At 39.5% G+C, this 12,721-nt stretch overlaps 1 protein-coding gene across 6 annotated transcripts in view; it reads left to right on the top strand.

Annotated features, from left to right (window-relative positions):
* The window catches only part of MAST2 (microtubule associated serine/threonine kinase 2), a 77,467-nt gene that overhangs the window by 26,367 nt on the left and 38,379 nt on the right, over positions 1-12,721 (top strand). For all 6 annotated transcript variants that reach the window (XM_005868670.2, XM_014541617.1, XM_005868669.2 and 3 more), the window contains exon 3: positions 9,346-9,437. In XM_005868670.2, the coding sequence (XP_005868732.1) occupies positions 9,346-9,437 (92 nt within the window). The remainder of the gene's footprint in view (positions 1-9,345; positions 9,438-12,721) is intronic.

Genomic DNA, 12,721 nt, shown 5'->3' with positions numbered 1-12,721 from the left:
GGGGCGGTGCCCCAACTCCCCATTCGGCCCTGCTCTGAGCCTGACCAGGGGCTGCACTTAGGGATTGGGCCTGCCCTCTGCCACCCGGGAGCAGGCCTAAGCCAGCAGGTCGTTATCTCCCGAGGGGTCCCAGACTTCGAGAGGGCACAGGCCGGGCTGGGGGACCTCCCTCCCCACCCCCCCAAGTGCACAAATTTTTGTGCACCGGGCCTCTAGTGTTAAATAAAAGAAGCCAGACAGAGAAGGCCACATAATGAATGTATGAGTTCGTTTCCATGAAATACTCAAAATAGTCTATAGAAACAAAAAGTACATTGGTGGTTGTCTGGGGGAGGGTACAGGTGGTTTTTTTGTTTTTGTTTTTTTTAGGTGGTGAAAATGTTCTGGAATTAGATAGCAGTGATGGTTGCACAGCCTTGTGAGTGTATTAAAAATCACTGAATTGGCCCTGGCCACGTGGCTTAGTTGGTTGGGGCATCATTCTGTACACTGAAAGATTGCCGGTTCAATCTTGGATCAGCATGCATACAGGAGGCAACCAATTGATGTTTCTCACATCTCTCTCTCTCTCTCTCTCTCTCTCAAAAATCAGTAAAAACATATCCTTGGTTGAGGATTTTTTTAAAGGCCACATTGAATTGTACACTTCAAAAGGTTGAATTCTTTGGTATGTGAATTATATCTAAAAAATATAAGAAGTTAATAGTACAAAAAGAAAATAAAAGTCAGCAGAGAAAAATGAAAAATTAACTTCAAAGAAACAATCCTAAGAACAAGCTTCTCAACAGTGATAACAGGAGCAATATGACAATGGAATAATGTTTTTAAGGAATTGAGAAAGAAGTTATTCTCAGCAAGATGCTGTGGAATTCTGTACAGCAGGTCCTCGATTGATGTTTTAATGTCTTTTTGTTACAGTTTTGATGAGATGCCTTGGAACTTAACTCTTGTTTATATCAATTAGCCATTGGTAAAATTGGTTTCATCATACTTTGTTTTTCCATAGTTCCAAGAACCCATAGATGGCATTAAGTGAGGAGCTGCTAAATTATCATTAAAAGTCAGTGAGCAAAGTAAAGACATTTTCAGACAAATGTTAAATTGAGAAGGTTTGTCACTGTTAGATTCTAACAGAAATAATTGCTAAGGTGTATATTGAGAAAAAAAGAAGAAAAGTATGAGATCCAAGAGGGAATGCTGAGCAAAGAAATTGGAAAATAGATGAGTAAATCTAAGCAAGCAATTATTGTATAGTACAATAATAATTAATAATTTGGCCATATAAAGGCAAAATAGATCTGAAATACTGGACCACAATAAAATGTAAATTTGGAAGAGGGTGGGGGAAGAATTGGAGTTAAGATCTTTTAATTTGGTTCAGATGGTCGTGATGCTAGTTAATCTAAGACAAGAGTACCTGTTAAAACTTTAATAATAGTAACTGCTTTTAAAAAAAATTTTTTTTATTTATTTCAGAGAGGAAGGGAGAGGGAGAGAGTGATAGAAACATCAATGATGACAGAGTCATTGATTGGCTGCCTCCTGCATGCCCCCTACTGGGGATTGAGCCCACAACCCAGGCTTGTGCCCTTGACCAGAATTGAATCCCGGATCCTTCAGTCCGCAGGCCGATGCTCTATCCACTGAGCCAAACCAGCTAGGCCAAAAATAATAACTACTTTTTTTTTAAACAAAGAGAATAAACTGTATAATTTCCAAACTATGGACCAGGGGTTAAGAATTACTTGATTGCTTTTCTCTGCCGATAGCACTCTTGCAAACATGGTGGATGTTCCTAAAACCCGCTGAACTTTCTGTAATAAGTGTGGCAAGCATCAACCCCACAAAGTAACACAGTACAAGAAGGGCCAGGATTCTCTGTGTGCACAGGGAAAGCGGCGTTATGACAGGAAGCAAAGTGGCTATGGTGGGCAGACTAAGCCGATTTTCTGAAAAAAGGCTAAAACTAAAAAGAAGATTGTGCTGAGGCTTGAATGTGTTGAGCCTAACTGCAGATCTAAGAGAATGGTGGTTATTAAGAGATGCAAGCATTTTAACTGGGAGGAGATAAGAGAAAGGGTCAAGTGGTCCAGTTCTAAGCTTCATATTTTGTTTTATTATATGACAATAAAATCTTGATATGTTCACTTCAGAAAAAAGGAATTACTTGATCAATCCAAAGGGACTTGCCATCCAAAAAGAAAGATGGAAAGGTAGAGTAAAGGCATTTGGGGAAGAGCAGGTTGCAGTTTGTATAAGGAAATTGGGAAGGTGACACTTAAGTAAAATCTTGAAGGAGGTATGGGGATTTTTGCTATCGCATAGTTGGGGGAAGGACTTTCCAGGTATAGGAAACAATTTATGTATGGTCCTAAGAGCTAGATATGTCTATGAAATTAGCAGCCTTTGGGAGGTTTTGGACAGATAAGTGAAATCTTTTGATTTATGCTTTAGAAAGGATCATTCTTGCTGCTTGTTCTGGGAACAGACTGGGGCTAGAAGACAAGAGTAAACTAGAGGGACTAGTTAGGAGGCTATTAATCCAGGCAAGAGAGAAATAATGGATCATCTTCAAACAGCACCCTTAATTGACTAAAAGAATATGTATTTTCTCCCTCTGTAGCTTCTCCATCTTCACTGGGTCATCAGCTTGGTTGCTACTCTGAAATAACATCTGGAAGTGCTGGACCTTAAATGGCCCTAGATTCTTCTCTATTTCATTGATGATACTTAATGAAACAGAAATGTGTTTTGTTTTCATTCTAAGTTTTGAAAGGAAGTAGCCAAGTGCTAATCAATTGTGAAGTGCTCAAGTTCCTAAGAGCAGCTGGACTCCTGGAATTGGGAGATTGGAGAGGCTTCAGGGGTTTGCAGCCATGCATCCTACTCCTTACCCTATATTGCTTCAGGCTGAGAAGCAGACTTCTCAGATAAATTTATGGCAGCTCCTTCAGGTGTTCAGATTTTCTGAGTACCTGCTAGTTACTGAAGGGAGGGATTTTGAAGGCTAGGAACTCTCTAAATATGGCCACAGTTCAGTGGTACCACAGATATGGTACAGTGTGCCTTGGTCCTTGTTCCCACTATCCACTGAGATGACCATGGTAAAGATGTAAGAAGATGAAATGCCAGGCCTTGCTCTGAGTGACCAAGGCACTGGGGTGGTACAGTAGTCTGCCCTTATCTGCAGTTTTGCTTTCTGCAGTTTCAGTTTCTTGCAGTCAACCATGGGTTAAAAACATTACATGGAAAATTGTAGAGAGAAACAATTACTAAATTTTAAACTGTGCTCCTTTTTGAGTAGTGTGATGAAATCGTGCACTCTCTGGCTCTGTCCTGCCTGGGACATGAATCATCCCTTTGTCCAGCATATCTCCACTGTATACATTACCCACCTGTTAGTCACTTAGTAGGCATCTCAATTATTAGGATTGACTGTCACGATATCACAGTGCTTGTGTTCAGGTAACCCTTATTATACTTAGTAACAACCCTTTCTTTACAGCATATTGTAAAAGAAAGTGCCTTTTATTACAGTATCTATAGATATAAAAGGCTAATATATAAAGTGTCCCCTCGTGAGTTCGACCGGGATTTCAATCGCTCACTATGACGTGCGCTGACCACCAGGGGGTGGTGCAAAACGAAGGAAGGCCCCGGCCGGCAGCCAGAGGCCTCGATCAGCCCTGATCACCAGCCAGGCCTAGGGACCCTACGCATGCACGAATTTCATGCACTAGGCCTCTAGTATTATTATAATTGTTCTATTTTAATATTAGTTACTAGAGTCCCAATGCACGAAATTCATGCAAGGGGCTCAGCCCTCACAGCCCCAGCTTCATCCAGAAGGTCGTTCAGCTGTTTGGTCTAATTAGCATATTAGCTCTTTATTATATAGGATTGTTAATCTTTTTCTGTACCTAATTTATGAATTAAACTTTGCCACATGTTGTATGTATAGGAAAAAGCATGGTATAAATAGGGTTTGGTACTATTTGCAGTTTCAGACATCCACTTGGGGGATCCCGGAAGGCAGATGAGGGAGACTGCTGTATTGGGCAGCAGTCTGGTTTAACCAAAGGCAGTAGAGGATCAACTCAAGAGGCTTCCAGGTTACCTCCCATCAGCTAAGAGTTAGTGTGCCTGACTCTGTAAACATCCAGTACTATCATCTTACTGGGAAGAAAGAATTAAGACTTTATATCTTCTAGGATCCTGGAGAATTGGCCAGAGTCTGTTGAAATGGAAAAATTAGCCATTTCCTAGTTTTGGATCTCAGCTGAGTCATGGCATCTGTACCGGGGTGCCTGACCTTTTTTCCCCCTGGCAGCTGTTGCTGATTTGCCAAGTGAGATTATGTGTACCTTCGTAAAAAGGCATGTGGCCTGGACATATGATCTTCAGTGTTTTGAATTTTATTTTAAATAAGATAGGGCAAATGAAATTAGTATCAATTATCTGTCCCTGCAGTTTTAAGAAATCTTTATTTCTATACACAGGGACTTTAGTCATAATGGTTTGATATGCCTTACATGGGCCAGGTGTACAGGTATCCTCTTATTTTAATACTGTAACAAATTATACTCATCCATTTATTCATTCATTTAATGAATATTTATTGGAAGCTTACCATGTGCCAGGCAGTGTTCCAGGCATCAAGGAATACAGCAGTAAACAAAGCATGCAGCAGCTCCTGACCTCGTAGAACTTAGATTCTCATGGGAAGAGACACAACAAACAAAATGACTGTGCAAAATATATACTGTTAGATAGTAGTAAGTGCTATGGATAAAAATATAACAGGAAAGGGGGATAAGAGAGTTTGAGGGATGGTTATAATTTTAAATAGAATGATCAGGGGGAAATTTGTTTAAAAGATTGTACTTGAGCAGAGACCTGGTGGAGGTGAAGGAGCAAGCCATGAGACATATCTGGGGGAAATATAGGCAAAGGAAATATCATTTGTAAAGGCCCTGAGGCAGTGGCATGCTTCACATGTTCTAAGAAAAGTATAGAGGTCCATGTGGCTGGAATGGAGTTGGTAAGAGAGAAAGACAGAGTAGAAATCCAGACCATATAAAAGCCTTGTAGGCTGTTGTAAGAACTGTGACTTTTACTCTCAGTGAGATAGGGAGAATTTTAAGCAGAAGAGTGACTTTGATATTACTTGCATTAAAAATTTTTTCGCAGCCATCCAGTGTGGCTCAATGGTTGAGCGTAGACCCATGAACCAGGAGGTTCACGGTTTCATTCCTGGTCAGGGCACCTGCCTGGGTTGTGGGCTCGATCTCCAGTATGGGCATGCAGGAGGCAGCCAATCGATGATTTTCTCTCATCATTGATGTTCCTATCTCTCCTTCTCCCTTCCTCTCTGAAATCAATAAAAAAAATATTTTTGCATCTTTATTGAGGTATGATTGAAATATAATGTCTAATAGAATGTACATATTTAAAACATATAATTTGATGGTGTTTGCCAAAGGCACACATATGTGAAAACATTAGCACAGCCAAGATCATGAACATACCTGTAACTCCCAAGAGATTCCTCACACCTCTTTATAATCCCTTTCCTACCTCTGTTCTGTCGACCACTAATCTGCTCTCTGTCATTATAGATTAGTTAGCATTTTCTTGAATTTTATATAAATGGAATTATTCAGAATGTGCTCTTTTGTTTTGCTTTTGGCATAATTATTTTGAGATTCATCCATTGTGTGAATGAATAGTTATTCCTTTTTATTGCTGAGTAGAATTCCATTGTATGGATATATTATGATTTGTTTGTCATTCACCTGTTAGTGAACATTTGAGGTGGTTTCTAGTTTTTACCTGTCACAAAGAATAAACAGCACATTGTTGTGTCATTGCTATTTTATCCAATCTGACAATCTCTGCCTTAATTAAATATTCATTTGGAACATTTACATTTTATGTGATTATTGGCATAATTTTTTTATTTGTTGATTTGAGAGAAAAAACCACACACATTGATTTATTGTTCCACTTATTTATGCATTCATTGGTTGCTTCTTGAATTTGCCATGACCAGAGATCGAACCTGCAACCTTGGCATATCAGGACCACAACTACGCTCTAACCAGCTGAGCTACCCAGCCAAGGCTGGTGTAATTTGATTTTAGTCTGTTATCTTGCTGTTTGTTTTCTGTTTGGTCCAATTGTACTTGTTCTTTCTTTGTTATTTTTCTGCCTTCTTTTGGAATGATTATTTTTTTAAGTATTTTTTTTTGAGAGAGTAAGAGTGAGAGAGAAACATCTATGTGAGAGAGGAACATAGATCAGTTGCCTCCTATATGTGCCCCGACCAGGGGCGGGGAGCTAACTACAACACAGGTATGTGCCCTTGACTGGGAATCGAACCTGCAAACCCTTCACTGTGTGGGCTGATGCTCTAACCACTGAGAACACCAGCCAGGGCAGCATATATTTTAAAGGTATAATCCATAGAACTTGCTGGTTGTTTTGGATCTTGGTGAAGAAAAGAGAAGAATCAGCAATGACTTGTAGGTTTTTACCAAGTTTCTGGATGAATGGTGGTGCCATGTAATGAGATAAATACAACTTAGGGGAGTAGTAGCAGGTTTTAGAGGGAAATTAAGAGCTCTGTTCTAGAAGTGTTAAGTTTGAGATGCCTTTTAGACATCCAGTTGGAGATGTCAATAGGCATTTGGATATATGAGTATTGCAATCCGGAGAGAGCACAGAATTAGCAATAATAAGCTGGGTATCAATCAGCATCATAGATTTAAAGCTATGAAACTGGAAAAATCATTTAGGGAATGAATATAGGGAGAGAAGAAAAGACATTTCAAATCAGAGCCTTAGAGTACTAAATGATTTAGAGGTCAGAAGGAGAAGGAACTAGCAAAGGAGAATGAAAAAGGAGCAGCTAGTGAGTTAGGAGGAAAAGTATTATGTTCTAGAAATTAAATGAAATATCTCGAGAAGAGTTACACAGATATTAGATTGAACGAAAGAAGCCAAATATACAAAAAATGCATAACTTATAACTCTACTTATAGGAAGTTCAGCAATACAAAATTAATATATGGTGATGTTACAGAAGACCGGAGGAAAAACCAAGCCACGCTTAGAGAAAGGGAGTTACATTTTAATTATGCGCAGGCCCACAGAAAAATGTGTCTTTCAAATTCTGGGAACCCCCCCCACACACACACACACACAGAGGCAACTCTCTTTATTTATACTTTTTCCAGTCCTTTGTCTCCCAAATTTGGGATGAGACTTCTGGGCCTTCTGAGAAAGAAGGCCTGTGTGCTGGGAAGGGGCCATGAGACCATATCTCAAGGCTTGGCCTGGTGCCAGCACTGACAACTCTGGGGCATAGTTTATGGCCTCTTTGGAATGGGAGTAATCTTATTTTCCTTATTATTTAGGCAAGCAAGTGTTTACAGAAGCCAAAATTGCAGGGTTAAAGTTTCAAACAGCAGTTTTTATATAAAATGGTTGGGGGACAGGGAGTTGACAGGAAAGGGGCCCATGGGAACTTTCTGGGATAGTGTAATTATTCTGTCTTTTGTTTGGTATGTTATGTGGATGTATATAATTGTTAAGGCTCATTGAACAGAACACTTAAGATCTGTATATCTTATTGAGTGTAAATTATATCCTGATTTTTTTTTTTTAAAGAGAGTTAAAACTGTCAAATGATATTGAGAGATTATATAAAATGACTGAGAATGAACTGTTGTCAATAATGGCCTTGAAAATGGTGTAAACTTTTTTTAAGGTCAAGGAATAAAGGGAGACTGTTGAATTAGAGCAGTGGTTCTCAACCTTCTGGCCCTTTAAATACAGTTCCTCATGTTGTGACCCAACCATAAAATTATTTTCGTTGCTACTTCATAACTGTAATGTTGCTACTGTTATGAATTGTAATGTAAATATCTGATATGGAGGATGGTCTTAGGCGACCCCTGTGAAAGGGTCGTTCAACCGCCAAAGGGGTCGCGACCCACAGGTTGAGAACCGCTGAATTAGAGGATAGAAGTCTTGGACATTTAACGGCTACTGAAGTAATGAAGGGTGCTCATGATTGGAGTAGGTATGATGGTTTCTTAGGGAAAGGTACTTATAATTTCTCATCATAATCTTGTTCTTGAGATTGATCTCAGTCCTTCTAGTGGTTTCTCTCACATTTCCAATAGCTCATTATGACAGTCTACTAGTCCTACAGAGTCTGGCTGTGGCCTACCCTCATAGCTTCTATAACCTGTTTCTTTTTCTATTATTCTCCTCTCCTGTCACCCACTTGACTTTCTTGCCATTTCTTGAATATTCTCTTTCTCTCTCTGTATCTTTTGTCAGTACTATTCACTCCAGTTTGAGGATAGAGACTTTCTGTTCTTCCTTACTTTTTACCTCCTGCGCCTAGAACAGTGCCTGGTGCATAGTAGATGTTCAGTAAATATTGGGTTGGATGAATATAAATGGCAAGCTTCCCTAATGCCTTTTAAAGATGGGTTGACTTTCCAGCCAGGGTTTGATTCTGATCAAGGGCACGTACCTCAGTTGCAGCTTAATCCCTGGCCCTGGTCGGGGTGCATGTGGGAGGCAACCAATCGATGTGTCTCTCTCACATCAATGTTTCTCTCTGTCTCTCTCCCTTCCACTTTCTAAAATAAGTGGAAAAATGTCCTCGGGTGAGGATTAACAACAAAAAAGATGGGCTGACTTTCAAATAAATGTATTTCAGTGGCAGATGTAGCATGAAATGGCTTTCCATCATGATTTGGTTTTCTCCAACCACAAGAAAAAGCCTCAGACATTAACATGTAGTGGAAAACCAACTTTATAGAAGGAACCCAGGCCTGTTTTGAAGCTTATGGTGAGATGAGAATATTAATTAATGGATTAAGCAGTTAAAAAAAAGAAATTTCATAGATTAAGTTAATAGTTTAGTTTTTATGACTAGAACATTCACTTTTGTGAGATATGAGAATATTTATGACTTATGATTTTTATTTTCTAAATAAATTTGCAGTGGTTATTCTTCATTAGATACCATTTAAGAAATGATTATTACCTTTAGGGAGCTCCTTCTGTTTGCTTGGGAAGCAAAAGGTAAAATGGCAATGGCAATACAAAGTAAAAGTTAAAACAGTGACAAAAGTTATTCCAAGGTGGAACATAGTGAATTATGAAATCTCACTGGTGCAAACAGTAATTACTAACCCAGTTTAAAACAATATACTGCTCAGCCCACAGAATGGTGTCATTCTTTTGTTCCTCAATAGCCATTTAAGGTCTTTGGGCCCATAGTATGTGGCTCTGTTTTAACTAACATTTGTGTTTTCATTGCAGTTGTCGGACAAGTAACCGCAAGAGTTTGATTGTGACCTCTAGCACATCACCTACACTACCACGGCCGCACTCACCACTCCATGGACACACAGGTGAGTGCTTGAAGGTTAAGAAAGATGAAATGAAAGATGCCCAATTTCTTTCCTACTTCTCACTTTGTGTAGTTCAAAACATTACATTGTCACTTCATTTTGCTGAATGAAGCATACAGAGCTCATGAGCATGCTTTCTATGTGTTCCGTCAGTTTTTGACTTAGTTGTTTTGACCTGTCCACATTTCTTTTGGTCCTGTGCTTTATTTATCTTGGGGCTCAGTATGTATCCTGGGGCCATAGCCTCTATTCTGCTGTGTTAAGAGTGCATTATGGCTCCAGTTATCTGGGGCCATGTGATAAAGGCTCCATTAACATTTGTCCTACCATGCCCATGGATTAAAGCCAACAGTGATGATTTTCTGCCTCATGGGACTTCTGATAACTGTTCCTTTGTTAGAATGGGAATCAGTGAAAGTGAGAGAAATATTTGTTTCATATTGACATTGACTTCACATATTGGAATTCAAGCAAATGATTTTATGCATTCAGACTCTGCTCCATTTGGCTCCTCCAGACAGTATAAGGACCGATTTACTTGCCTCTGGCTGAGGAATATATAAAAATCATGAGGCAGACAACCTAATTTGAGTTAGCCATGTATTTTGCTCTAGACGTGTATTCTTATATCCCGAGAGAGCCAGATGAGGTAACTCAGCTTTGTTGAAAGGGTTACTGCTTTACAGTGGAAGTTCCAGACCTAGGGGTAATGGAAATGGAGCAGACTTGAAACCACAGGAAGCCATTCAGAACTTGCTGCCTGGATTTGGTAAGCTATGGGCTTATCTGTCTTTGGGCAATAAAAGAGTACCAAAGTAGAGAAACAGCATGAAGCCAAATAAGATAGGTATGTTCCACTTGGGTTTGTCTCTTTGCTCACAGTTTACTGTGTCTTTGGAGGGAGAAAGGGAGGGGGCATGTGGAGTAGTTCTTTGAGCACGTTAAGAGCCTGGTGATTCTGAAATTGATCTTTGTCCTTTATAGAAGGGTCTCACTTTACTGGGCCCAGATCCAGGTATTCAGTGTGCTCATGGCCCTTTTCCAAGAATCAATTAAACTCTCAAACACTAACTCTTACATTAGAAGACACGACCAAGAGCATGGGGGTGGGGGGATGGGACCCAAGGAATTGAAGACATACTTGGCCTTTAAAGCAAAGGTCTCATTGTGCTTCCATACTTTCCCCCTCAAAATTGACTGGTTATACATTAACTCAGATAGCACATTCTACCCTGGAACTTGGTAAAAACTCAGCATATATCTGACTGGCCTTTTCATCAAATAGAAGTAAATTTAGCACGTCTAGACCTAGTTTTCCAACTGTAATGTGAGTACTGGGCAGTAATTACTATTGGCTGCTCCTCTCTCAGATGATTATCTCTCTATTTAGGTTCCTGGCAGTTAGAGTTTTAGGACTAAATCTTCCTTAGGGAGGTTTGATTGAGAACATCATCAGGCCTTTTCAGCCTGCCTGGGTCTGTGGACTCTAGCTTTGAGTTAATATCTGTAACATGCTCAGTTATCATCATAAATGTTAGTTATCATTATTATCTCTCCTCAAATCACTGCAGAAAATCCAGGTGGATATAATTATATGTATCTACCATTGATTATCATACAAATAGTTTCACTGCCCAAATATTCTCTGTGTTCTACCTATTCATTCCTCTTTTGCCCAGTCCCTGGCATCCACTAATCTTTTCACTGTCTCCGTAGTTTTACCTTTTCCAGACTGTCATATAGTCGTTCAGGTTGGTTTATTTCACTTAGTAATATGCTTTGAAGATTCCTCTACGTCGCCTGGCTGGTGTGGCTCAGTGGTTGAGTGTCCCATGAACTAGAAGGTCATGGTTCAATTCCCGGTCAGGACACATGCTCGTGTTGCGGGCTTGATCCCCAGTGGGGGGCATGCAGGAAGCAGCCAATCAGTGTTTCTCTCTCATAGATGTTTCTATCTCTCTATTCCCTCTCCCTTGCTTTTCCTAAAAATCAATAAAAAATATATATATTTTAAAAGATTTCTTTATGTCTTATCTTGGCTTTATGGCTCACTTTTTATTTTAGCACTGAGTAATGTTCCATTGTCTGGATGTACCAGTTTATCCACTCACCTAGTAAAGGACATCTTGGTTACTTCCAAGGTTTGGAAATTATGAAGAAAGCTGATGTAAACATCTGTGCAGATTTTTGTGTGGACTTAAGTTTTCAATACACTTTGGGTAATTACCAAGGAACTTGATTGCTGGATCATATGGTTAAGGGTATGTTTAGTTTTGAAGGAAACTGCTTAACTGCTTGATACGATTTCAATCATCTTAAATTTATTGAGACTTGTTTTGTGTCTTAACATGTGGTCTACCCTAGAAAATGTTCCATGTGCACTTGAAACGAATATATATTCTGCTGCTTTTGTGTGAAATGCTCTGAAGATATCAGTTAAATCCCTCTGATCTAGTGTGTCATTTCAGGTGGTTGTTTTCTTGTTGATTTCCTGTCTCGAATCTATCCATTGATGTCAATGGGGTGTTAAAATCCCCCACTGTGACTATCTTACTGTTGATCTCTCCCTTTATGTCCATCAAGATTTGCTTTATATATCAAGGTGTTCCTATGTTGGGTGCATAAATGTTTGAAAAGGTTACTAGGTGTACCAGTTAATAATGCGGATTTTGTAATCAAAGAAAACACGATAATTCCAAGAGAAACATCAAAAGTGCTTTATTCAAAGTAATGTCCATCGCTAGCTACACATTTCCCTCATTTTTCAGGTAATTTGTGGATACCGTCCCAATAGAACTTTTCTTGTTTTGAGGCAAACCATTCAGAGACCAAATTTTCCACTTCTTCGTACGTTTTGAAGTGCTGCGCAGAAAGTGCGTGTGCCATCAATCGGAACAAGTGGTAATCTGACAGAGCAAGGTCTGGTGAATACAGTGGGTGGGTTAATACTTCCCAGGCAAGATCTTTTAACGCAGCGGTTCTCAACCTGTGGGTCGCAACCCCTTTGGTGGTCGAACGACCCTTTCACAGGGGTCGCCTAAGACCAGCGGAAAACACATATATAATTACATATTGTTTTTGTGATTAATCACTATGCTTTAATTATGTTCAATTTGTAACAATGAAAATACATCCTGCATATCAGATATTTACATTACGATTCATAACAGTAGCAAAATTACAGTTATGAAGTAGCAACGAAAATAATTTTATGGTTGGGGGTCACCACAACATGAGGAACTGTATTAAAGGGTCGCAGCATTAAGAAGGTTGAGAACCACTGC

Source organism: Myotis brandtii, unplaced genomic scaffold (genome assembly GCF_000412655.1).
Source record: "Myotis brandtii unplaced genomic scaffold, ASM41265v1 scaffold274, whole genome shotgun sequence".
NCBI classification, from domain to species: domain Eukaryota; kingdom Metazoa; phylum Chordata; class Mammalia; order Chiroptera; family Vespertilionidae; genus Myotis; species Myotis brandtii.
The sequence above is the reverse complement of the archived record's forward strand: the minus strand, read 5'-3'. Positions and strand labels throughout refer to the sequence as shown.